We start from the raw sequence: 27,911 nt of genomic DNA, 5'->3' as shown, positions 1-27,911 counted from the left end.
CAACCACACATCACTGAACAAAACCACTAACCCAGGAACCTATCCTTGTAACAAACCCCGATGCCAACTCTGTCCACATATCTATTCAAGTGACATCATCATAGGACCTAATCACATCAGCCATACCATCAGGGGCTCGTTCACCTGCACATCTACCAATGTGATATATGCCATCATGTGCCAGCAATGCCCCTCTGCCATGTACATTGGCCAAACCGGACAGTCTCTACGCAAAAGAATTAATGGACACAAATCTGACATCAGGAATCAAAATACTCAAAAACCAGTGGGAGAACACTTTAACCTGTCTGGTCATTCAGTGACAGACCTGCGGGTGGCTATATTACAACAGAAAAACTTCAAAAACAGACTCCAACGAGAGACTGCTGAGCTAGAATTGATATGCAAACTAGACACAATCAACTCCGGTTTGAATAAGGACTGGGAATGGCTGAGCCATTACAAACATTGAATCTATCTCCCCTTGTAAGTATTCTCACACTTCTTATCAAACTGTCTGTACTGGGCTAGCTTGATTATCACTTCAAAAGTTTTTTTCCTCTTACTTAATTGGCCTCTCAGAGTTGGTAAGACAACTCCCACCTGTTTATGCTCTCTGTATGTGTGTATATATATCTCCTCAATATATGTTCCATTCTATATGCATCCGAAGAAGTGGGCTGTAGTCCACGAAAGCTTATGCTCTAATAAATTTGTTAGTCTCTAAGGTGCCACAAGTACTCCTGTTCTTCTTTTTGCGGATACAGACTAACACGGCTGCTACTCTGAAACCTGTCATGGCACAAAGCTACTGGGGACAGTGACAGCCAACAGCTAACATGGCCCCCGCTCCCCCCGTGGCCAGGTTGGCTGCACCTCACAGCTGCCTGCATTGGGACAACCAACCTAGCCCCCGTCTGGCGCAGAGTCCCCCTGCTCCTTCGCATAAGCGCGGGGGGAAAGGAGCGCCCGCCATAGAGTTGACAGAAGAACAAGTTCGCACATGCGCAACGTGAACCTTACGGAGCACCTTGCTTGTGCGCACTAGAGGCCTGGAAAATGAGACCGTTCGTCGGACACATGTGCGTTTGAGGTTCTGGGCATGCGCCCTAAGGGCCAGAAAAAAGCGTACGTGTTGTTTAAGTCACGTGATCCCCTCCCTCTTCCCCGGCGGAGCCACGTCCTCTGCGGTTCGGGGGCGGGGTCGGAGAGCGTGCGTGGCGTAGCGTAGCGTGGCGTGAGGGCGCCAGGTTCCCGGATGGAGGCGATGGTGATCGCCATTTGGGCAAGAGCAGCAGCCACGGAGGGCGCTAGGTAGCTGCTACTATGAGATCCCCGACCCAGCTGCTGCTGCTCGTGCTGTTGGCTTTTCCCGCCGCTCTGTTGCTCGGTGGAGTTCGTGGCGGCCCCGGTGAGGACGCGCGCGCTCGTGTTCGGGGAGACGTTGATATTTGAAATTCGAACGGGAAACGTTAACCGCTTCCTGGAGCGGGCGAGCGCGTGAGGGGCTGGGCCTGGGCTTCCCCGGGTGGGTGGAGAGACCAGGTTCCTGGTCACAGGGTGTCGGGCGGGGGGTTGGCCCGGGATCCCCCTGTGCAGTTTGGAGGCGGCCGGGTCCTGCCTTCCTGGTGCCTGGCACTGCTGGACGTGCCGGCGGCAAAGGCAAGCGCCTTCCCCCGCGCTCAACTGGGGCGAGCCAGGGGGCGCGGGGAGGTTGAGCTGCTCGCTGTCCGCGGGGCTGACGTGTCACTGATCTCCCCACTCGGCTACCGGCCCTCGCACGCGGCTACCCCTGACCAAACGGCCCCGGGTCCGTGGCTTCTTCCCGGACACGTGCCGCGCTCCCCGGTGCCTCCTGGCCGCCGGACTAGCCCGCGCCGGTACTCGGGGGTAGCTGGTGTCTCTGGCGGCCGAGTGGTTTTCCCTCGATCGGTCCCACACCACAGCGCGGCCAGCCTCGGGGGCAGGGACTGTCCTATTGGCCTGACACGTCGGGCCACAGTTTGTACTGCTGCAGCGAGCCGTAACTTTCTAGCGGGCACCTTCGCTGGGGCGGAGGGAAGCATCCTTTCAAGGCAGCCAGTAAGGGGGCTGTGTGACTACGCAGAGCGGCTGCTAACTTACAGCAGGGGGTGCTTGAAATGGCCGTAAGGATCGCTTTTCTGGACTTGCTATATAAATTGATGAGCGCCTACTTTAAAACTGCAAGAAAATGCTTTGGCAGCCAGTCTTCTCTTTTTCCCTGCCCCGACGTGTCCTTCAAATAATAAAACAAACACTCACGTCTGTTTACACTGTAATTGTATCTGATTTATGCCTTGAAAATTGCTGATAATAAGTTGAAAGAGGGTTGAAGGGTAATGCTGTACTTGCATGCTCTTCTGCCTGGGTACTGCATCAGATGTCATGTGTTCCTCTTCCCACAAAAAAAGCAGCTCTCTCTTTCTACTATTGCCACATCATCATTCCTTCTGAAATCCATTGAAGGGATCGCAGATTAGTGTGTTGTTTAGGAAGCACGTTTATGTAGTGAAATATAAAATAACGTAGCAGGCACTGGCTATAGTTAAGGTTATGTCATGACTTTAATTATAAATCCAGTATTCACAAACTCTTAACTCTCTGAAACCTTGTAAGGCTGAAATTATTTCAATTAGTTGTGGCTAAGCAGTAAACTTGAAAAGTTTCTGAAAGTCTTTCTACAAATTGCTAAACATAAAATTTGAGTTCTACAGATGTGCTAATCCTCTGTGAGGATTTGGGCCTAGATCCACAAAAGGATTTAGTAATTGTGATGCTAAACCTTGTGACACCTAATTTTTAGGCAGCTAGAAAATCACAGGAATTATACTTCAATCTAAGAAGCCTGAATTAGGCGCCTAGGCTCCTATATAAAGAGTGGGGAGAATTAGGCCTGGGCTACACTGAGGGGGAGAGGGGGTTTCGAACTAAGATACTTCGACTTCAGCTACACGAATAGCATAGCTGAAGTTGCCTATCTTAGTTCGACTTACCTGGCCGTCCTCACGGCAGCAAGTCGACGGCCGCAGCTCCCCATCGACTCAGCTTACTCCTGTGGAGGTGGAGTACAGGTGTCGATTCGAGGGTCGATTTATTGTGTCTAGGCAAGACGCGATAAATCAATCCCTGATGCATTGAACACTACCCGCTGAGCATAGATGTACCCATAGACTGCAATCCCCTAAACCTGCAGGATAGGCAGGGAGCTGCCTAAACTAACCAATGAGAGATGCCAACTGGAGGGGTATAATAAGCAATCTGAATGAGACTGTTTTAGTGCCACACTAAATCCAGATTTTTCTCTGGTCCAGGAGAATTGCTCCTGGCCTGTTTGGGTGTAAGTGCCCTGCAAAGCTGCTGTTTTGCTTACAAGTTCCTTAAACTTGATAACTTTGGATTTTTCCTCTATTTTTGGGGTAGAGTGAGGAAGGGAAAGCAGGCGAATTAATTTTGTTTCTGTAACAGTGAAAGGTCACTATGAACTTGAAATCTCTTAATCTAAAATGAGTTGAATTGCTCCAGGTACTGTATCTACCCTTGACCTCCCTGACAAATTTTTTGGATTTACAGTCCCATTCTACTATATTTTAAAACCATATCTTTCCTACTTAGTTGTAGGTAGGTTGATGCCTCCAGGCCTCGCTCAGGTTTTGGGTCCACAGGGGAAATAGTAAAACAGATTGCACATGAAATGCTGTCAAATGCATGAAGTAAATAGAGATTTTTTTCTTTTCTTTTCAGTTAAGGTAATTTTAGGTGTAACAATAACAGGTAAATTAATTCAGACAAATGGGGTTAAGTTGACTGTCTTTCAGATCAGTGCTTAGAACAGTGGGGGGGTCTTATACATATGAATAACTCAACCTATGTATGTTTGTAGACTTGGACCTCTGAATGCTTGTCAGGAAATTAAAGTTCACTTTATTATAAAAGGTGTGGCTATGTTGTGCAAAGGTATTCATGTTCTTAAACATGATAACTTTTAATGTTTGATGAAACCATGCCATTCAGTAGAAAATGTAATATGATCAAGTTAATGAGACCCTTAATTTTCTTGTTGTTGAGCATTTAAATAGTTGATCGTGCACACCTGCAGTTCTGTTTCTGGTGGGGCACTCTGCATGAGCTATATGATTGGGGACTAAATTTGTAGTCTTCAAACTTCATCAGTATGTGCCTACATATTTTAAATGTGTGTCAGAACTCACTTTTACAAATGAGGATTTGAGCTAATTTCATAGGTGCTCATATCATGAATGTGATAAAACGCCTAATGACTTTGAATTAAAGTGCAATTGATCCAAACCAATTATTGATGTGAATGCTGATATTTGTGGTGGGGGGAGAATTTCAGAGCAGGTGTGGAAAAATAGCACAAGATGACTTTAGTTATAAATCCACTATAGCATTCTGATCATTTTGACCTGCTAAAGTGAACTTTCTTAGCTTCTTGAATTGTATCCTTTGCTATAATTTGATATATACTATATGATATTAGCAAGGCCATTGCCTTAGTATTTATCGAGTTCCCCCCCCCAGCTCCCCAAAAATCCCAGATTTTGAAGAAGCTAGTATCTGGATTTTACTTCCCCCTTCCCCCCCCCCCAAATTTTGATGATGGGGGGGGGAGGGGGAGGGAACCCAGGAATCTCACGGAGGAAGCGGATGGGGTCAGGAGGGCGCTCTGTCTGGCAGGGAAAGTGGACAGGGCTCTGAGCAGGCAGTCTCGGGTCCCTGCTCATCTCATTCCCCCAACATGCATGCGCAGCAGCCACCAACTGACAGTTACTCGCCTCTGCCCAGGCATGCTGAGGAGGCTGACGGGGATTCTGCAAGGAAATGAATAGGTCTGCACTGAAGGGCCAGGTCAGTTGGGTTCTCCGCCCAGTATGCGAAGTAGACTGGACTCTGTATCCTGGAGAATGAGATGGGCAGGAGCCAGGTCCCAGTAGCTGAGAGAGCCCACACAACTCCCCTTACCCCTGCTGGAGAGTGTTAGTACTCATGGGGTGCAGCCTTCCACTCCCCTCCTGACCTCAGCCCTTCAGTGCATTCCCATTCACTTCCTCTGTACACGGGGGAAGCAAGAGGGGCAGGGAGCCAGGCTCCAGCACCCAAGACCACCCAACCAGTAAGTCATGAGTACCCTGGCTCCCATGAGCACTGAACACACCACCTCCCATCTCCTGCCTGCTGCCTTTTGTTTCCATATTTTACCAATTTTCACCTTTTTAATGTTTGAATAAACACTCATATGTTCTTAAGAAATTTAAGAAAATTAAAACTGAAAATGAGAAGGGCTTAGATCAGGGGTTGGCAACCTACATCACGCATTTTTGCCGATTTTTTTGATGGCACGCAGCTCAGCCCACTGCTGCTCCGGGGTTCCGGCTGCTGCCCCGTTGCCAGCTGGGGTCCCGGCCACCAGCCCCACTCAGCGCTTGCTGCTGGCCTGGGGACCCCCAAGGAACCCCAGGCTGGCAGCGGGCTGAGACCCCGGCTGGCAGGAGCCGGCGGCCGGAACCCCAGAGTGGCGGCGGGCTGAGCGGGGTTGGTGGCTGGGACCCCAGACCGGCAGCAGGCTGAGCCGCTCAGCCCGCTGCCGGTCTGGGGTTCCGGCCGCCAGCTCCTGCCAGCCGGGATCCCGGCCGCAGGTCTCCCTTAGCCTGGTACCAGCCTGGGGTTCTGCTCACCCAGGCCAGCAGGAGGCTGAGCGGGGCCGGCGTCTGGAACCCAAGACCGGCAGCAGGCTGAATGCTGAGTGCAGACTGGCAGAGAGCTGAGTGGGGTTGGTGGCTGGAACCGCAGACAAGGATCCCAGGCAAGGATCACACTAAATTGATAAGATCTGCATTTTAATTTGAGTTAATTTTTTTTATTTTAAATGAAGCTTCTTAAATATTTTAAAAACCTTATTTACTTTAAATACAACAATAGTTTATTTGTATAATATAGACAGAGAGACCTACAAACGTTAAAATGTATTACTGGCACGGGAAACCTTAAATTACAGTGAACTTGGCACATCACTTCTGAAATGTTGCCGACCTCAGCTTAGATGTTTGATTCCATTTAGTTCTAATTTCAGACATTTTCCCATCTTGAGCCAAAATATTGCAATATAACAAATAGCAAGGGATAGGTAATGAGCACTGGAGCATCTAGTTAGTTTAGCTCAGTGGTTCTCAAACTATTTTTCGTGGACCACTTGAAAATTGCTGGGGGTCTCAGTGGACCACTTAATGATATTTCCAAATGTTGTTTGTACCGTTAGCTAACTATTGTAAAGCGCTTTGGATAAAAGCGCTATATTAAAAAAGCCCCTTAATAGGTTTTTTGTTCTACAAATAAAAGCACACAACTCACATTGTAGTATCAGTAGTCTTACCTTTCTAATGCGAGGATATGCCCTCTCTCCCCTGCCGCTGCAGCCCCTGAGATGGGGCTGGGAAGTGGGGGTCTTTCCCCCACTGTAGCAGCAGCCCCTGAGGTGAGGCTGGGAAGGAGGGCTGTCTCTCCCTGGCAGCTGCAGCCTAGAGCTGGGGAAAGTTGCCTCTTTTTCTGGCCTCTGCAGCCCTGCACATCTCAAATTCCTCCCCCACCCCCTCTTCTCACCCCACTGCCCCTTCCCACCGACACCTTATTCCCCCCAAGACCACTACCTCACTTTACATGTGCGTCTTCTCCAGTGTCCAGGCACCTAATTAGTGGAGCCATGCCCGCGTGGCTCCACTAATTAGGTGGGTGGCCCTTTATTTTGTTGTGTGCAGCGGCCAGGTACGCACCTTAGAGGGGATTATCCGCAGACCACCTGAATGGAGCTTGCGGACCACTGGTGTTCCGTGGACCACAGTTTGAGAACCTCTGGTTTAGCTGAATGTACACATAACATGGTGCATTATTTCTGGCTTTTAAAGATTTCTCAAATATAGTCCAGATTCTGACCTGAATTGTTGAACTACATGAATGAAAGCAATCCAAACAGTCAGATTCATCAATATACATAAAATACCATGATTTTATTATTCCTAACGATTACTAAATTAATTTGCATCTGATTTTTCAACTTCTTGTTGTATAAATGTTTAAAATTTAGTGGATTACTTAGAAATAAAGAACGAAGAGTATGTGTGGCACCTTAGAGACTAACAGATTTATTTGAGCATTAGCTTTCGTGGGCTAAAACCCACTTCATCAGATACATGCAATGGAAAATACAGTAGGAAGATGTATATACACACAGAACATGAAAAAATGGGTATTGCCATGCCAACTCTAATGAGACTAATCAAATAAGGTGGGCTATTAGCAGCAGGAGGAAAAAAAACTTTTGTAGTGATAATCAGGATGGCCCATTTCAAACAGTTAGAATATCAGGATTGGAAGGGACCTCAGGAGGTCATCCCAGCCAGGGCTTTTTCAAGCCTGACCTTAAAAACCTCTAAGGAAGGAGATTCCATCACCTCCCTAGGTAACCCATTCCAGTGTTTCACCACCCTTCTAGTGAAAAAGTTTTTCCTAATATCCAGCTTAAACCTCCCCCACTGCAACTTGAGACCATTACTCCTTGTTCTGTCATCTGGTATCACTGAGAACAGTCTAGATCCATCCTCTTTGGAACCCCCTTTCAGGTAGTTGAAAGCAGTTATCAAATCCCCCCTCATTCTTCTCTTCTGCAGACTAAACAATCCCAGTTCTCTCAGCCTCTCCTCATAAGTCGTGTGCTCCAGCCCCCTAATCATTTTTGTTGCCCTCTGCTGGATTCTTTCCAATTTTTCAACATCCTTGTAGTGTGAGGCCCAAAACTGGAGACAGTACTCCAGATGAGGCCTCACCAATGTTGAATAGAGGGGAACGATCATGTCCCTCGATCTGCTGACAAGAAGGTGTGAGTAACAGTAGGGGGGAAATTAGCATGGGGAAATAGGTTAGTTTGTGTAACTCTCCAGCGCATCATCAACGACCTACAACCTATCCTGAAGGACAATCCTTCACTCTCAGATCTTGGGAGACAGGCCATTCCTCACTTTCAGACAGCCCCCCAACCTGAAGCAAATACTCACCAGCCACCACGCAACAAAAACACTAGCCCAGGAACCTATCCTTGCAACAAAGCCCGTTGCCAACTCTGTCCACATATCTATTCAGGGAACACCATCATAGGACCTAATCACATCAGCCACACTATCAGAGGCTCATTCACCTGCACATCTACCAATGTGATATATGCCATCATGTGCCAGCAATGCCCCTCTGCCATGTACATTGGCCAAACCAGACCGTCTCTACACAAAAGAATAAATGGACACAAATCAGACGTCAAGAATTATAACATTCAAAAACCAGTTGGCGAACACTTCAACCTCCCCGGTCACTCTCTTACAGACCTAAAAGTCGCAATTATTCAACAAAAAAAACCTTCAAAAACAGACTCCAATGAGAAACTGCAGAACTGGAATTAATTTGCAAACTGGACACCATTAAATTAGGCTTGAATAAAGACTGGGAGTGGATGAGTCATTACACAAACTAACCTATTTCCCCATGCTAATTTCCCCCCTACTGTTACTCACACCTTCTTGTCAACTGTTTGAAATGGGCCATCCTGATTATCACTAAAAAATTTTTTTTTCTCCTGCTGATAATAGCTCATCATATTAGATTAGTCTCATTAGAGTTGGTATGGCAACATCCATTTTTTCATGGTGTGTGTGTGTGTATGTATGTATGTGTAAGTATATCTTCCTACTGTATCTTCCACTGCATGCATCTGATGAAGTGGGCTTTAGCCCATGAAAGCTATGCTCAAATAAATTTGTTAGTCTCTAAGGTGCCACAAGTACTCCTCATTCTTTTTGCTGATACAGACTAACACGGCTACCACTCTGAAGCCTGTTAGAAATAAAGAACACTTTCATATCAGCTACACCAAAGCTTAAATTTTACAATAATAGGACATTCATGGTAAAATCAGGGGTCTAAGAAGCAGCTTGGTTACTTCCTAGTACCCTAAGGCAAACACCTTGACAGATCTTATCTTCACTTTTTTCTCTGCAGTTGTGTGCACCAAAGCTTTAATTTGTTTTGAGATTGCTGGTACATAAATTACTAAATTTTAAAAACTTATTCAATAGAAACTGAAGTTTCTAAACTGATAGTGATTTCTGCTTATACAGACCAAAACTTTTGCATAATATTTTGCAACTAAAACCTCAAACTATTTATCTCCTACCAGTAAATGTAAGTCTTGGAAAACTGAAGTATGATCCCAACATCCCGTTAGTCAACCACACTTGCAGAAAATGACTTCTGGTATTTCCATCTTGTTTTGTTACTAGGTTCAAGTTTACTAGTTGCAGCCCAAGATGCTACGGAGGATGAAGAAGCAGTGGAAGATACGGTAGTTGAAGATGAAGATGATGAAGCTGAAGTTGAAGAAGATGAACCCACAGACTTGGTAGAATTGCATACATTTTGTTTCAAAGCATTAGATTATACAGCTTCTTTAAGTTAGAGGTTAGATGGATTAGAAATATGAATTTTAGTATACCGTATTTCATTTCTTTAAAGTGGCTAATGAAAAATATAATTAAGGACCTTAGAAATACTTTCAATTTGGGCAACTGGAAGGATATAAGAGGAACAACTAAATAGTAATTGGAACACTGGCTGTGCCTAACAGCATCTTAAAAAGAGAACTCTAACTGAAATTGCATAGTTTGTTTTTTCCCACTTCGAGATTCACCTTAAAAAGATAATGGTATTTCTTCAGTGTAAATTTGGCTTGTCATATTGTCTCTTTGAAGTCTCACTTAAGCCCTGCAATAATGATTGAAGTCTAGTTTTGAGGCATATTTTTGCTTCTATTAATTACATCTGCAGTCTGAAATAAAATCACCAAGGTACATTTGTCATGCCACCAGAAATGTCACTTTCCTTTTTGAGGCAACTATTTCAAAATCTTGATGTGATATGATTTATGTAGTGTTACTAGTCACCTCTGGCAGATTTAACATTCAGCTGTTAAATACCTGGTAAAGGCTACTCTCTTGGCATCAACTCATGCACATTAATGCTAAGAAATTAAAATGAAAACTTGAGTTATGGGAATGGGAAAATAAAGGAAGATGAAAAGAGGAGGGTGTTTGTGAATTTTTATATATAATAAAAGCAAAGAATTGCTAGATTACTGCTTGATAAATACATTTGATGCATTTTACTGGTTTTTCATCAAATTTATTTGATGCCCTTCCATACTACGTGACCAACTTAACAGCAGTCAGATACTATTCAGCGGGAATTAAATATTTGTGGTATTAATGGAATACATTCAGTGTACATTGTCTATTTAACCATCTCTAGTAGTAAGTCGAAAATTGTTAAATACAGTGTTCAAACAGTATAGGACTAGTTTTGAAATAACACAAGATGTGGCTTTGCATTGACGCATGAGATATCTTTCTCTCTGGTTAGTAGGCTTAGTTCTTGGGTTAGTAAGGGAATAGAGGTAAATTTTTGAAGTCCTAGAGATGAATAAAGTAGTGAACACTCTAAAAATTTCCTGTGTTCTTGATTTTCTTCAAAAAATATTTGGTCCAAGAATAAACATAAGAATGTAAGCTTAACTGAAGCCTAACCTTGACCAACATGTTGACAGCACTTGGTTAAAAGTAACCTTCACACTCTAACTTTTATGTGATTAACAGTCTCTCTCACAATATATCTACAGAGTTCTACAAGTAGAAAACAATATTATAATGTGAGGTGTACCTCATTTCAAGGATTGTAGCATTGGTAATATCCTTACCAGGCTAGAAATACCTTTTATTATAAATAGCTGCTGCCCTTAAGAATTCCTAGATTAATAGTAAATCACTACCCAAATTTTTACAAGACATAGGATACCTTGTTTCGAAAGTCTGTTCTTATTTGGAGATAGAAGGACAGGCAATTGGTATACTATTATAAGATAGGGATGAGAAAATGAGGCCTGTCCAGAATGTGTACTCAGAACAATTAAAGGGACTGAGTTCAAACACAATACAACTTTTTTACCATTAACATCTTAAAATTCAGTGGAAATAGTCTTTAAACAAAGATTTGTCTACAGCAAAACTTACTTTTTATTGTCTAAGTTATATTCTGTAAGATCTTTGTTTTAATAAGCGACTGACACCATCTTGGAGTGGGTATGGAAACTTGCTTGAATTTTTGAAGTTATTTTTAGACTGTTAGTTTAAACAGTGATTCTCCTGTTGCTTTGGGATCAGAAGCCTTTAGGTAGAATTGAAAGGTTTGTCAAGACATCAGTTGAGATTATCTTCCTTGTAACAGTTGACTACTTCTGACTCCTAAAAAAGTGTCAAAGTACTGCACTGCTTTAAATGTTTAGTCATATCAAATAATGCAGAGGCTATACAAACTTATGCACCTATCTTGGTTAGTAAACAGGGAATTATATTTTGGCTATTTAAGTAGTTACTTAAAAATCTTCTTAATACGTTTACATTTTATGCAATATAAAATTGTGTTGACAATTATTTACAAGAAGGATGCCTTGTTCTCGGTTTTCACTTTATAATAAAGTAACTAGATGCAGAGGGATAAAACAGCCCTTGGCTTAGACCAAGCTCTTTGCTTGTTTTAAAAAATAGAGAACAACCATGTAATCGGGGAAAACAAGACTCCACAATTTTAGATTATCAACTTCTAAGCACCTCTTGTACTCTAGAGCCTATGACTATGGTAATCATGCTGCATTTAACTCTGTGGCCATTTACAGGGCTGGAGAACTAGCAGCTCAGGGTCAAAGAGAAACAAACAGCAGAGAGTTGGCAGTCTGTCACATCTGTTACAGCAGCAGCTGTAAATGTTTTGTCCCACTAATTTTGTTACAGGATGCCACACAACAAAATACTTCCGTTACACTTAACGTATAGGATTCTCATAAAATGTGCATATTCTTTGCTTCACTCTTTATTATAGGTTTTTCAAAACTTTCTCTTGTCTTAGATAGAAGAAAAAGAGGAAGAAGACTTATCAGGAGAACCTAAAGCCTCACCTAGCGCTGATACAACTATCTTGTTTGTGAAAGGCGAAGGTAAGATTGCTACAGGACTTGTGCACATCTAACAAATGCTTGGCTGTTGCTGACTGGTCGTTAGTTTTAAATGTCATTACACATGCATAAAACAATGTTGAAGCTCTAATAAAGCATTGTACAGTTTTGTTGGGGCTGAGTTTAAACTGGGATTCTTGTGCACTTTAACGCTGGCATGGCATATAAAAACTTTTCTAACTTTATGATATTATGTTCTAGACTTTCCTGCAAACAACATTGTAAAATTCCTGGTAGGCTTCACCAACAAGGGTACAGAGGATTTTATTATTGAGTCTCTTGATGCCTCTTTCCGGTACCCTCAGGACTATCAGTTTTTCATCCAGAATTTCACAGCTCTTCCTCTGAACACAGTGGTTCCACCACAAAGACAGGCCACATTTGAGTACTCATTCATCCCTGCAGAGCCTATGGGTGGTCGTCCCTTCGGACTGGTTATAAATCTGAACTACAAAGACTTAAATGTAAGCCCAGTTTTGGAATTACTTTTAGTCATTCAAATTAAAGTGGAATTGTGGGCAGGAAGGGAAAGGCTAGTGTTTTTAAAAACACTTAGTGTCTATGTAGATTACATTAAATGCTTAGACCAACTTATTTTTTGTTATGGATATGTATTTGATTGTAGATCTGTACATGTTTTGTGTGCTATAAAATTACACTTGAACTTCCATTAGCTAGGGACATTATAGCACTTAAGGATAGTGAATGGTGCTCTGTCTTTACAGAAAATCTTGACTTTCTCCTGAGATCTTGTAAACTCACTGGGTGAGATGTGTAGCCCCATGAATTTAAATGAGTGAGCAATGCTGGCAAGTGTTGTCATTAGCTTTTTAAAAGATTTATCAAAGGCACTAATGGGAGTTAGGTGCTTGGCTCCCATTGACTTTCAGAAGGAGTTAAACATCTAACAGCTTCTTGCACCTTTGAAAGTTCCCTCCAGTGAACAATGTAATAAGATCCTCGGTGCTCAATAGAACATCTCTATCACACTACAGAAAGACATGAAATTAGTATAGCATTTGTGCTAAAGCCATGGACACTGTATCACATGTTCTTGTGTAAGATTTTTTTTGTATTCTACGTACTTACCAAAGGTATTGCTCTGCAAGTCTTCAGCTAGCTCCAGTTTCAGAACCTCTTGCAGTGTTTTCTCCCATAGTTATGACTTACCTTTTTGTTGTGAGCTAATCAGTTCCTCTGCTCTCCACATAGTAGTTTGTCCTCAGCAGAGGTTTTAGAATCTCATCACATTTCCTTGGAAGGCATTACAATTATGAGAGGTTAAACTGATTTTAAAAAAAATCATCATTTTTGCAGGGCAATGTGTTCCAAGATGCTGTCTTCAATCAAACTGTTACAATTATTGAAAAAGAAGATGGATTGGATGGAGAAACGTAAGAGAAATTTGAACTTGTTTTTGTTGGTAGTACATCAGCAGTAATGTACTGTTATGTGTGGCCACTTAAAAATGCTTTTGTCCTCATTTCATGGAATGCTGGAAATCCTGTATGGCCTGGTGATGGTAGAGTATTCAGAAGAGGGGAGGGGAAATGTTAACCCAACACCTCGGAAATAGAGGATGTGCTTTCTTGTTTAATGTGAAATAAAACTGATTGGATATGCAGTTAAGAAAAATTCTGTACCTAATTCATATTTCAAAATATAGCCATAATATTACTATGTCAGATAGGATAGTTTTCATTACTTTTCTGTCTCCGATCCAAGTCCTGAGCATAAGTGTGGCCTATTGATAATTGCATGAATAGCCTCAATCTGAGGCTGTATTCCTAAATAAAATTATTTGTAGGGAGGAAGGGTGACACAGATGGCTCAGGGTATTGAGATGTGGGCCACATTTTGAAGGCTGAAGTACCTGTGATATACAATTTTACTTCTGAGGCACTGTTTTAAATTAGTCTAATCTGAGGGATTCTTTTCAGGTGGCAACATGTGAATTTTTAGTCTAATTCCTAGTTAACACATGCGCTCCTCACAATTTTGTGGAAACGCAAAGAAGCTAAAGGTGAATTGCTGTGAAAAAAGAATTATTTGTCCCTGGAAGTAGCTTGCAGTTCCTTGTGGGGAAACTTTTAGCTGCTTTACTTGATCTGTGGATTAGAGGCATTCCTTATGAGCATTCAACTAAATTGTTGAAAGAAAGGAAATGATGTGGTACTCTCACTATTTGTTGCAAGGATGTGGCACAGTACATACTTGTTAAACGTACATTAAAATATTGTGTGTGGCATTTTCAAAAGCACGTACATCACCCTTTTGAAGAAGATACCAAGCATTTACAGATGACTGTGTACTAGAATTTGCCTGCTCAGCAAATCAGTTTTCAAAAGCTTACTGAAAACGTTTGTCTTTTGATGAAGATTCTGATTAAACTCTTTCTGCAATGATTTTTATGAAAACAAGAAGTCCGATGGCACCCTAAAGGCTAACAGATTTATTTGGGCATAAGTTTTCGTGGGTAAAAAACCCACTTCTTCAGATGCAAATAAATCTGTTAGTCTTTAAGGTGCCATCAGACTCCTTGTTGTTTTTGTGAATACAGACTAACACGGCTACCCCTCTGATACTTGGCACAATGATTTGGTTCATAGATTTAGAACTTCTTGTCAGCTTCAGCTTGTAAAATTGGTTAGTTTAATACCTTGGAGGATGATCTACTGTTCATAAGAATAAGGGAACCTAACCTCTTAAATACTGAATGAGATTTAAACTATAGTTGGAATCTATAGAAAAAGAATTCAACTATCCACTTAATCTAGGAAATGTACAGGCTGTTTCAGAGAATTCAGCTGTAGAACACTCTCTCTAAGTTCTAATTTAGGTACCCACTTCTTAGGATGCTCCATCACCAGTAAAGACTTCAGGGTATCCTTACAACATGAGCATTGAGGTGGTGTATACTACAGAAGTGATTATGTAATGGGGCCTCATAGCTCTTGTAACTGATTAGTAAATTAGCAGTCACATTTATTCATTCTCTCTCACTCACACACACCCCATTTTAGAATTTGGTATGTTACGTTAACTTTAGCAAATGTGAACTTAGAGAAATGTCAGTAGCTAAATACATACACCTCTACCCCGATATAACGCGACCCGATATAACACAAATTCAGATATAATGCAGTAAAGCAGTGCTCCGGGGGGGTGGGGCTGCACACTCCGGCAGATCAAAGCAAGTTCAATGTAACGCGGTTTCACTTATAACACAGTAAGATTTTTTGGCTCCCGAGGACAGCGTTATATCGGAGTAGAGGTGTATTTGTTGAAGTCTACCAAATGGCACTTTTGTATGAAAATTTACTCTGTTTTTCCATGTAAAAGTTAAGATTACTGTAACTTATCCGAGCCAAACAACTCTATTTGGTTTACTCTTTTTCGCAGTACTTTGTATTAAGCTTCATTATTTTTCATCCTCCATTCTTTTTCCTGAGAGAGACCTCAAAACTTATTTAAAAAAAAAAATGCTTGTAAAACCACACAATATGCAGAGGCACTCCAAGGGCCTGATAAAATTTCTGCAATTACTTCTCATTCTTTTAAACAACTGATTAGACTTCAAACTGAAGATGACCCTACATTTTTTTTTTTTCCTTCTCCCTCTTACCAAATAAGAATCTTCATGTACGTGTTCCTGGCAGGACTTGGCCTACTTGTCATTGTTGGTCTACATCAACTGCTAGAATCTAGGAAAGTAAGTAAGCAATTATGTGCACTTGTTAATCATATGTTGATACTGAAGTGTTAGCTTCCAATCGCAGCAATACACCTTTTGTGGCCTGTTATGGCACAAAAGAACATGAAAATTTAACTTTGATCAGTGAAATTGAAGGGAAGCAGATTGATACTAGAATTCCTCCTAGCCTTTAAACAGAAATGTGTCTTATGAGCTGTTTTGTAACTTGAAAAATCATGCTGATGAGTTGCTTGTCTACCACTGTACCTTTGCTTACCTTCTTCACCATAGCAATGGTCAACCTTGTGGAATAAAAGGCTCTGGTGTTTTCCAAATGTCAGGTGTGTGCAGCTACAAAACTACATTTTTCACGTACTCTTTACAACCTCATTGAAGTCCTTCCTCATTTCCTGCTGTTATGTCAGCTGTTAATGCCCTGTCTTAACGTGTATTGTAACCTTTGGGATTGGGATCATGTATTCCTACATGTTTATATTTGCTTAGCATGATAGGCCTGAGTCTTGAACACTATCATCATATTACAACTAATGGTTTGTCGTCATATTGATTTGGCCAAGTAGTACATCTAGTGAAAGTGTAACTCAACACTCCAGGTACCACAAGGGTGTTCATTTCAAAGAGTAATAATAGAATGCTATTAGGGAAAAATCCTAAGTATACTGGAGATAAGAGTAGTGTTTTGTAGATTTGTGCTTTCTTGGTAATTATTTAATACTGTACTGCATCACTGATATGTATGGAGTTGTATGGGAATCTAGATATAATTCCTGCTACATGGAATGAGGATAATCTGAATTTAAAAGCATTAGATCTGACACTTTATAAGACTTCTGACAAATTACTTAAGGTGTCAAGTTTGCTGAAGTTAGGCTACAAGGAGGGCTTGACACTGTAACTGTTCACAAGCTTAAAGGTGTATTATTTTGTGTTTGCTTAATGACAGTTGGCTTTTACTAAATGCAGGAATTCCTTATGTAGGTTTAATACCCTGACATTTGTACTACATAAAGCTTCCTTATGGAAGGCAAATCTGTTCACATCTCTGTGTGAGATAAATATATTCTTACCTCAAACTCTTCCAGAGAAAGAGACCAGCACAGAAAGTAGAGATGGGCACATCAAATCAAAATGACGTTGACATGAGCTGGATTCCTCAAGAAACTTTAAATCAGATCAGTAAGTAGTAAGCCTTTCACAACAAGGGTATGATTCATTTGTTTTATCAAACTGTTAAAAAAAATTTTTTTTCCAGATTCTTAAGCCATCTGCTTCATGAAACAAGTTCAATCTAGAAGTATCTTAAGCATATGCACCTTTTTGTAATAACTCTTTTGCGTATTACACAGTAACTGGTTATTTTAAATAGTGAGCTGTTTTTAAAGGTAGACTCTAAACAGACTTTTGAAGAGCTAACGGGCAGCCACCACAAACTTTTCCTCCTGCCTGCTAGTCATTTTCATTATATTCCATTTCACTGGTTAGCTGGAAGCGAAGTCCAAAATAGGTGTTACATGGCAGAAGTGATCTATATAGAGACTTTGTTTTTAAAAAAAATAAAACCTTTTCTTTCTTACCCATGCTTTCATAGACTGGCTTTCAGCACTGCTGACCCTCCAACCAAAGTTTGATCACAGAAATCTGAAGGGGTCCTGCGGAGAAGTCCTAGTGGAATAAGACATTTTCCCATTCCCTCCTCCCTTTCCCCCCCCCCCCCCCCCCCCCGAGTTTTCAGTCTGTAGGATGAACCCATTTAAGACTATCAAATGATCATCTAAGTGTATGATCTTGTACTTATCAAACACAACATTAAGACTAGGGTTGTGTAGTTGTATTGGAGTCCTAAATATCACTAACTTCTGTTAAGAATTCTAAACCCAAATTCAGTATCTGATTTTTCTAAGGCTGTTTGAATGCTTGTGGATATTTCTGACTTCTCTTTTGCTGTCTTTTCTGTTTTGCTTTCCTGTGGCTTCAGTGCAGAGTAGAAGAGGTGAGGTATTTAAACTTTGATGGTGCTTTATATTAACTGGGGGGCTTTTACTATGCATCTACACTAACTGGTCTCCAGTAAAATTCTAATTCATCGCTGTATGTGGGAGTCAGTGTAATAGCATGAAAGCACTGGTAAGATTTAGGGCCATCAAGCGATTAAACAAATTAATTGCACGAACAATAATAGAATACCATTTAAATATTTGTGTATGTTTTCTACATTTTCAAATGATTTCAATTACAACACAATACAAAGTGTACAGTGCTCACTTTATATTTTTTACAAACATTTGCACTGTAAAAAACAAATGAAATAGTATTTTTCAGTTCACCTAATACAAGTACTGTCATGCAATTCCTTTATCATGAAAGTTTGAACTTACAAATGTAGAATTGTTTTATTTTTGAATGCAGTTATTTTTTTGTACACAATGTAAAACTTTAGAGCCTCCAAGTCCACTCAGTCATACTTCTTGTTCAGCCAGTCACTCAGACAAGTTTGTTTGTTTGCGGGAGATACGTTGCTGCTCGCTTCTTGTTGACAATGTCACCTGAAAGTGAGAACAGATAGTCACATGGCAGTGTTGTAGCCAGTGTCGCAAGATATTTACGTGCCAAATGCGCTAAAGATTCATATGTCCCTTCATGCTTCAACCACCATTCCAGGGGACATGCATCCATGCTGATGGGTTCTGCTCAATAACAATCCAGGTCAGTGTGGACCAAAGCATGTTCATTTTCATCATCTGAGTCAGATGCCACCAGCAGAAAGTTGATTTTCAGTTTCAGTGGTTCTCGTTCTGTAGTTTCTGCATCAGAATGTTGCTCTTTTAAGACTTCTGAAAGCATGCTTTACACCTCGTCCTGCTCAGATTTTGGACAGCACGTCAGATTCTTAAACCTTGAGTCGAGTGTTGGAGCTATCTTTAGAAATCTCACATTGGTACCTTCTATGGGTTTTGTCAAATCTGCAGTGAAAGTGTTCTTAAAATGAACTACATGTTCTGGGTCATCATCCAAGACTGCTACAACATGAAATATATGGCAGAATGTGGGTAAAACAGTAACAGACATACTATTCTCCCCCAAGTAGTTCAGTCAGAATTGAATTAACACATTTTTTTAACAAGCATCTTCAGCATGGAAGCATGTCTTCTGGAATGGTGGCAAAACATGATGAGGCATATTAATGTTTAGCATAGCTGGCATGTAAATACCTTGCAGTGCTGTCTACAAAAGTGCCATGCGAACACCTGTTCTCACTTTCAGGTGATATTGTAAATAAGAAGCTGGTACTATTATCTTCGGTAAATGTAAACAAATGTGATTGGCTGAACAAGTAGGACTGAGTGGACTTGTAGGCTCTGAAGTTTTACATTTTTGTTTTTGAATGCAGTTATGTAACAAAAAATCTACATTTGTAAGGGTACGTCCAGACTACCCGTCGGATTGGCAGGTAGCGATCGATCTATCGGGTATCGATATATCGCGTCTCATCTAGACGTGATATATCGATCCCCGAACGCGCTCCCGTCGACTACGGAACTCCACCGGGGCGAGCGGCGATAGCGGAGTCGATGGGGGAGCCACGGTCGTTGATCCCCCACCATGAAGATGGGAGGTAAGTCGAAATAAGATACATTGACGTCAGCTACGCTATTCCTGTAGCTGAAGTTGCGTATCTTACATCGACCCCCACCCCCAGTGTAGACCAGGCCTTAGTTGCACTTTCACGATGCAAGTACCGTCATGCAATCTCTTTATGGGGTGAATTGAAAAATACTATTTTTACAGTGAAATATTTGTAATAAAAATAATGTAAAGTGAGCACTGTACGTCTATTCTGTTCAATATAGTTGAAAATATAGAAAAACATCCAAAAATATTTAATACATTTCAAATGGTATTCTATTGTTTAACAGTATGATTTAAACTGCAATTAATCACAATTAATTTTTTTAATCGCAATTAATTTTTTTGAGGTAATCGCGTGAGTTAACTGCAATTAATCAACAGCTCTAGTAAGATTATAACAGAAGTTTGGGTGTTGCAGGTAAACAACGTATTGCAACATTTAACATATATAGATCCTCCTTTAGTTTTAGTATTTTTGTGACTCTTGTTGTGGTAGTCTTGTTTAAAGTGCACAGCATTTTATTCCCCTCATAGTATTGCATAGATGAAGGCTGCAATTGTGAGGAAACTTTTAGTGAAAAGAACAAAAATCATGCATATGAAACAAGGTCATGTATCTCATTTTAAACAGTTTGTTCACTTTTAGTACAAATAACTACATGTGCCATAATATCTCTTGCATGTAGAATTTTGCACACAGTTAATCAAATCTGTGAAACTTTAGAAATGTTTTATTACGGTGTGGAACTACTCATGACCAGGACAGGGAGAAAGATAGGTGAGTACTGCAGCAGCATCCAGGAGAATACCACAGTGTGCACCTACTGTATGAAATTAGTTATGCAAGCTGATGGAAGTAATAGTGGCTATGGATATGTGGCCTTAGATAATGTGGCATGTGTAAGAGTAACCATTAGAAAACTGACAGTTATATGACTGGTGAGGGACACTGGTCTGCTGGATTAGGCATGGATGTTATTGAGACCTAGTTTATAATCTTTAGGCTGACACTGAGTTGCTGTGATTTTGGGCAGACTACTTAAACTTCCTGTGCCTGTTTCCCTATCAATAAAATGGGAATAGTATTTTCTTACCTGATAAAGGTCTGAGGACTGGCTGTTTGCACACTGCATCATAATTGTGAAATGCTATAAAACTATTGGGTCCCTTCCTGTATCCTACCTATTTCTTTCCACAGGTCTTTGGGTGGGGAGGTAATGGTATGAAAGACACTAGAAGGAATAAGGAGATTTGTAGAGGGAATGTGTATTAGAATTATGAAAAGGTGCATAAATTAGCACCAGAGGATTTTAGAGTAAAATGGAGAGATTGATAGGGGTCTAAACAGCAAGGCATAAAATACTCTCCCTGGAGCCATGGGTTCAAATTTAGGCATGGATTTATATTTTGGATTGTATTAATTCTTCTACTCTGTTTTTGTTTGCACGAAAAGCATCCCTAGAGCAAAGGACAGTTGTAGGCCTGCTATAATCAGTTTTTTGTAAACTACCAGGATTAAACATCAAATGATTTTGTAGTATTGTAAGGCTTGAATGATTCCTAGAGTCGTGGGATTTAAAATCATCATGGCTAATATCTCTTTTGCCCTGCTGAATTCTGATATGGTTACCTCAAACATTAAAGGAATACTTGATTCCAGCTGTCAGCTGGTAAAGCATTACTCTCTAGAGGTTGATATGATGCTAGAAGATAAGTTTGCATATTGAAGGTGTTTAGTTAACGGAAGGTAAGTGTAGGGTTTTTGGCATGGCTTCTAAAGGAACTGATAGAGCGTGTAATCCTTTTAGCTGGGTACAGATTAATGTTTTGAATACAAAGCATCTTTCATTTAGGGTGTATTTTAGCATTTTTAGTTTTAGTTTTTTTACAAACAACTAAATATAGTCAGTCCTGTGAGGTGTGTGTCAAAGAACGTGAAGATTTATGCCCTGAAGTTTAATAATAGATTTTAAATACTATGCTATTAGCATGTTCAAAACAATCAAGTAAGTTTATCTTTCATCCTCAAGCTGTCTCCTGCATGGCAGTGTGCTGGAAAGCCAAATGGCAATTTCCATTCTATTCAGGAAACGCATGAGAATATTTTTAAAAAAAAAGTGTCCTTTTAATCTGATGTACTATTTGCAGCAGTTTAGGTAATCTTGTCTCCTTTTCTCCTTCAGATAAAGCTTCACCCAGGCGGTTGCCACGCAAAAGGGTACAGAAGAGATCAGTGGGATCTGATGAGTAAATGTTAATTAATACAACAATTCAGCCTTTACTAATCCTGCCCCTCCTCCCCCTTTTTTTCCCCTGGATTGCAGTAGTGCACAGAATCCATATCAACATGAGGAAAATACTATTTGGACTGATCAATTTATCCGACTGGTGATAACATTGCTGAAAACGTACTTCTCATCCCTTTTTTAAGATAACAAAATTGCTTTGGGGGCAGGGGGAATGAGAGTTAACCATTAAGATGTGTGTGTATAAACAGTTGATTTTAACAATCATTGTGCTACCTGAAATGTGCCTTTAGAGTCCTATGTAATGCTGGCTTGTCATTTGAAACCTTTCTGAAGTGTTTTCTCTCCCCCCCCCCCCCCACCCCCCCCGAAATCCAAATGTGTAGTTGCCTAATCTAGTCTGATTGTATCCTGTTTTATATAAGAGTCTTCATGCCTTTTTATTATGTAGTATCCTAAAGCTATGAACTTCATTCTTTGCTACACACATAGCTACTTTTGTTAGGATTTTTTGTATGTTCCTACTTCAGTGATGATGCACTGATTATCTGGACTTTTTTTAAATGTAGTTAGTATTCTAAAGGCACAAGCAGGTGTAACTGCTTTTAGCAGTACAGAATTTTTTTGCTGCTGTTTGATATAATGCGCACACTGAGACCTAAGAATCCAAATGTATTTGTATAAATGTTAGAGGGATTTTTACAGCAGCAAAATTTGTGAAGCATGGAATGGTATGTAATCTATATAAAATTCTTTTTACAAAACCCCCCGTTATATCTGTTTAAATTGTTAGTTTATTTAACTGGTGCCAACAGTTCTGGTATTTTGGACCATAGAGAGCTTTGGAATGTTTGCTTAAGTAATTAATAGGCCCCAATTAGTGTTCAGTGACTTCCCCACCCTTACAAAAACTAGAAGAATCACAGGTAGCAAAATGCATTGAGTTTCATAAGTTATATTGGATGCAAAAGATAACTTACGAAGTTGTATGTTACGCAGAGACTCTAGTTAATGTACAGTAAAGAGATTAATTTTAATTTCAAATATAACCTGCAGGTGTACAAAGCTATGAGTTTTTAAATGACAGTAAAAAAGAAATTAACTTTGACCCTTTCTTTTGTGAAGTTATGTGAAGTTTTGATCTTAGTGAAGTACATAAATTTTGTTGTAAAATACTTATAGCTTTTTAAAGTAGCTGAGTCATAGTGAAATGACAGCTATTGGAAATACCTAATTCTTACTCAAACTTTAAATTAGATGGTGCTTCATGCAAGTTTTGTTTAACTTCTTCAGATTGATAATTCCAGTATATTCCCATTATTAAATACATGCTAGTTTAACATACATTTAAAAGATACAATGCAAGCTATCCACCCTCAAATAGGATTTGTGTTGTAGAAGACTCTAGTTTCATGATTACTATGAACTTAAGTACAGATCTGTCACTAAAAATGTATAGGAGAATAAGTTTTGGCATAGGCAACTGGATTTCAGTCCTGCATTCTCTGACAGTAAAAGGAAGGAACATAGGGTCATAGTTTTGTATACAGATATTTAGGTATCTAAAGATAGGTGCTTCTGAAAATCCAACCTGTCTGAGTCATTAGGTGCCTAAATACCTTTTTTAAAAGTCCCTTAGTCGTCATTTTGAAGTTTGCTCAGTTTGGGAAAGGCAGTGATTGGGACGTGTAGTTTAGTTTTATAGTTTTCCTAGTGCTTATTTCTTGATCTGCCTTTGTTCTGCAGGGACTGAGCATCTGAGCCAATGACAGATGAACAATACCTGCAAATCACTTCACCACACTCGGTGTGAAACAGGGTCTAAGGTCTGAAACTCCCTGTACTGGCGCTACTATACTATAAACTTCCCTGTAAATGAAGTGTGAAGTATTTTGACTCTTGTCTTGGTGTGGAAAGTAACTTTAGAAAATCTACTTCCTGTTTTTAAAAGTGCTTGACTTACAAACTTAACATATAACTAGCCAGTAAAGAACATTTAATTACCACATTGCAGGATCTAAAAGATTATTAGAAATCTTGTACAGGCTGATCATAGTAAATCAAATATACTTAATCAGTTGAATGCTACCTTCAAAACAACAACTTTGTACATCAGCTAATGCAAGCAACAAGCCACTTCAGCTAAACGGAGGATGGTTTATCAGGTTATATTCATACTTCTCCTGATTCAGCAAAGCAATTAAGTCATCAGGGGAGAAACTGACTGAACCCTTTGCATTTTAATCTCAGGATTATGCCTGGTATTTAAATTTACGGTTTCCCATCATCACATGCTGGAACGATTTAGTGAATTCAACATCTCTCCTAGAGTCAATTTGAAGTCTGGAAATAGTGTTATCTCCATTCACATTCCCAAAGAAAATAAAGGTAATGAGGACAATTCTGGATGTGAGTAGTTGCGTTGGAGACAGTCGTCACACAGGAGGCAAACCCTCTGCACTGTACAAAGGCAAAGGACCAGAACACAGTTACTGTGATGGGGGTTCCATACGATAGCAATTTGGAATATCCAACTTCATTCTTTCACCTTAGTGTAAATGAGAAAGTGGCCCTCATTCTTAAGACTTCTGAAACAGTTACATACATAGTACAGCTTGAGATTTAATAGTTACAGCTCTTAAACTACACAGAACTCCGATGGAAGTATCATATTTGACAGTTATTTCTAAACAATACACTCACCTAAGTTGAACTGAACTCTTGATCTTTCCTAGCAGTGGACCAATTTAATGTAAAATAGAACAAAGAATAATTACCACTGGAACAACTTTCAAAAATAAGTTGTATGAATAGATTGTTATACCATTAAGTTAGTAAAATCAAAGTGTTTTTTTTTAAGGAGAGCCAATTGTTTAATACCTCCATTACATCAGGTAATCAAGGTCACACTTAATGAGCACCCAGCCTGTTGGGAAGGGAGGAAGAAGGTGGCTGTATGTGGCACAGAAGGAACTAGAGCCAATCTTCAAATTTCTAAGCTTGAATGGGTGTTGCAGTAGAGGCTGGCTAAGAGGAAAACTTTGGAGTGGGGGGTTACAGTCTGCTAATATTACTTAGTGAATTGAGCTGTAGTAATCACACATGCTTAATTAATTTCTTTAAGGCACTAGTTCCACCACTAGCATGAAATGCTTATAGTGCCACCGTTGACTGAAGGGTTGCTTACTACAATTTAGTGATATCTAACAGCTTCTTGGGGAGAATCTTCCTACTTTTGGCTCTCCATTAAGTACTTTGCATGTATGAAATAGCATAGTTCCAATTTTTTGTTCCCCTTTAATATACTATAGTTAAAATTTAGCAATACTGCAGTTCTGTGTGAAATGGCTGAGCTTATAGCAATAATAATTGATCCATGTGCTGAGAGGAGATGCTAAAATCAATCTAGTACACTAAGGTCTTAGTTGTATGCCATAATGGGCTACCTTACCATCTGCAATTGTATACTTATGAGTTAAGTATTAAAGCTTTTTAGGATTACCATATTACTTTAAAGGGCTGTAGGTAGCCTACTTTATGCACATATTGGGCAGTTCATCAGGTCACTAACTTTTAGTCTAAAAAGGGAAAGCTTTAATCACTTTCCCAAAGGAGAACTTGCATTAAAATCAGTTTCACGTCGTTAGTGCTCATAATAGCATGCTGACTATTAATTTGAGTATGTGTCTTAAACAGTTCAGATTATCAATGCTCCTCTTCCCTTCATCCTACTATCAAATGCTCTATCACTGAAATTTAAGCCTGGCAGAAACAAGCACAAAAGTAAATCTGAATGAACTGCTTTCCAGGCAAATCTGATACAGGAGGAAGCGACTAAAGCCAGACTTGCAAATAGAATTTTGTATGAAGAACCATGGCCAAGGAGCATAAACCAAGAAATTAGATGGAGAAGGTTCTAGTGATAGGCCTGTTGCAGATTTAGTATGACTGGGAGACATTTAACATGGCTGTACAGATCTGTGAAAAGGGACTAATACTTCAGTCTTTATGCACTGTTTATAAAGGACTCTTGAAATCCTTGCTGGTGCTCAAGACCCATTACTTACACTGAAGAGCACTGAATTTATGGCAGCTAGGGGAAAAGGTCAAATACAAGTCCCAATCTCTGTGAGGGAGTTAATGTTAAGTTTCTTTAAAGATGAAAAATGCTAAATTCATAGAAGTAGCTCATGTAATACTTGTCAAGATTTTCAGTATTGTGCTGCAAGACTCGGCCCTACCCTGATTTGAAGAGGTGGTGATTGCTGTATAGAAGACTTGTGCCCTTCCACTTGATCAGTGCTCATACTGGATAGAGTGCAGCAGCCTTACAGGGCCATAAGAATCTGGATTTTTTTATATACACCATACTATTGTTTTGCTAAATATATGAACAGAGAACCACAAGGAAGTTTCACTGTAATAAAGTAGGTTCAGAAGCTGACTTCACTCTCTCCATTCTGTTTGCAGTACACTAACCTTCTTAATCACTTTTCCATGTAAGCAATTTAGTTACCACAGCAATGTTATGATTCTGAATGGGAGGGAACATGCTCTTTACAGATACAGTTTACAGACCCACTTTGAGAACCCTTTTGAAACTGAAGGGACAGACTGTTCTGGACAATTGAGGTTCAGCTCATTGAAGTTATACCACAACTGAAATACAAATTGAATTTTTACTTTTCTTACCTGCAAATTCTTAAACAGTTTAAGGGAAAGCAAAATCACTCTTGAAAGTATGTCTCTAAGGAATTTTTTTTTTTTTTTTTTTTTGTAAAACAAACTTTAAATTCTTAGCTTTTTGTAGTTTGGTTTGTTAAATAAAGTACTGGTATAGCACTAAAAAGCTTGATTGGTATTCTGTGATTATTTTTGCTGATAAGTGACTGCAAATAATTTAACTGCACACGTATTTAAGCAGACTTAAAACACCTTGTACTTTAAAAGCTACTTCTGTATTGAACTGTTGTACACAAACCAGCAGCCTGAGCTCATCTGTAAAAAGAATAAAGTACTCGATTGGGAGCGAGGGGGAAAGCAGCAGCAGCACCTGTTCTGAACATAACTTATTTATATTCTTCTGTTATCCTCTTGAAACACTTCAAGAGGTCAGTTAAATTTACAATGACCAGGAAAATTTTCAGTTACCTCCAACTTTCTGCCAGCTTGAAAGGGTTTACAAGTTCCTGGATGATTGGATCTATGAATTTCTGTACCTAGGAGAGACTGAAACAAAATGCTTAAGTAGTTAATTCATAGTTGATGGTTGCCCACACTCTAATTCACAAAATCAAACTTTCATGTTAAGCTCAAGTTGCTATGGAACAGTGGTGAAACAAGCAACGAGAGAAGAAGTAGAAGCAGTTTCCAAAACACTTATCTTTGGTTTCTGGTGCTCCTACCTTTTAAAAGAAACTGGAACTTAAGCACACACCTTCAATTTAGTTATGACATTTCTTAGATGACAAACTAGCCTTAGGTATGGATTCCTGGCACAAATCTTCACATAAGCTAATGCTGGAATACAAATTTGTAAAGCTATAGGGTAGGGGTGGCCAAACTGCTGCTCCCAAGTCACATGTGGCTCTTTTACAGTTAAAGTGCAGCTCATGAAGCTCCTCATGTCCCCTACCCCATTCTTTGCCTACCAGACTGAGGGGAGCTCTAGGCTTCTGCCTTGCGGTAGGGTGGTGATATAGGGCAGAAACTCCAAGCCCTGGCACGTGCGCCCAGATCTCAAACTTCTGAAGATCATAGTCTGCACTCCAGAGGGTCAGTAAATTTGGCCATCCCTGTTATAGGGTGAATAGCAGTAAATTATAATCTGCAATAGACTAGTAGTATAGTTTGTAGGCTGAAACTGAAGGAATTAGAAAGGTACTACTATTAAAGGTGTAAGCTGTAGTTGCCTTAAAGTATAGTTCACATGCTCCTTGTTTTTCTTATACATGCTGTTTTTCTAATGTCCTGAAATGGGACCTAATGTCAAATTCTTTCATAGACATCTTTCACCCCCAGCTGCAGCCTCTAGTTTAACTGAGACCAAACCAGGTTCCCTTAAGTCTTTGAAGAAGCCGGGCCTGCTTTCCCCCTTATGTTACCAATGTTGTTCATTCTCTTTATAACAGTGCCCTTACCACTTAGCTGGTGCTTAGGCCATGTGGATACACTACCATGCTAC

At 40.1% G+C, this 27,911-nt stretch overlaps 1 protein-coding gene across 3 annotated transcripts; it reads left to right on the top strand.

The window, feature by feature from the left end:
• The first annotated feature begins 1,226 nt into the window (after window positions 1-1,226).
• Window positions 1,227-26,171, top strand: SSR1 (signal sequence receptor subunit 1). Of its 3 annotated transcripts, XM_034762272.1 has the most exons (10): window positions 1,227-1,411; window positions 9,360-9,478; window positions 12,034-12,121; window positions 12,341-12,603; window positions 13,457-13,533; window positions 15,773-15,851; window positions 16,937-17,030; window positions 17,830-17,844; window positions 21,665-21,728; window positions 23,474-26,171. In XM_034762272.1, exons 1-10 carry the CDS (start codon window positions 1,327-1,329, stop codon window positions 23,478-23,480), a joined length of 891 nt encoding a protein of 296 aa, XP_034618163.1. In that variant the 5' UTR covers window positions 1,227-1,326; the 3' UTR covers window positions 23,481-26,171. The 3 variants fall into 3 exon arrangements, with proteins under 3 accessions (XP_034618163.1, XP_034618164.1, XP_034618165.1); XM_034762273.1 differs by lacking the exon at window positions 17,830-17,844 and having other exon boundaries at window positions 1,228-1,411; XM_034762274.1 differs by lacking the exons at window positions 17,830-17,844; window positions 23,474-26,171 and having other exon boundaries at window positions 1,229-1,411; window positions 21,665-22,835.
• The last annotated feature ends 1,740 nt before the right edge of the window (window positions 26,172-27,911 follow it).

The sequence above is a fragment of the Trachemys scripta genome, chromosome 2 (genome assembly GCF_013100865.1).
Source record: "Trachemys scripta elegans isolate TJP31775 chromosome 2, CAS_Tse_1.0, whole genome shotgun sequence".
Lineage (NCBI taxonomy): Eukaryota > Metazoa > Chordata > Testudines > Emydidae > Trachemys > Trachemys scripta.
The sequence above is the reverse complement of the archived record's forward strand: the minus strand, read 5'-3'. Positions and strand labels throughout refer to the sequence as shown.

Bases quoted from the DNA above. Each gene is read 5' to 3' on its own strand.
- SSR1 (XM_034762272.1), top strand. From the start codon at position 1,327: ATGAGATCCCCGACCCAGCTGCTGCTGCTCGTGCTGTTGGCTTTTCCC. The intron at 1,412-9,359 runs GTGAGGACGCGC...TTTTGTTACTAG, and splicing joins TGGAGTTCGTGGCGGCCCCG to GTTCAAGTTTACTAGTTGCA. The intron at 9,479-12,033 runs GTAGAATTGCAT...CTCTTGTCTTAG, and splicing joins AAGATGAACCCACAGACTTG to ATAGAAGAAAAAGAGGAAGA.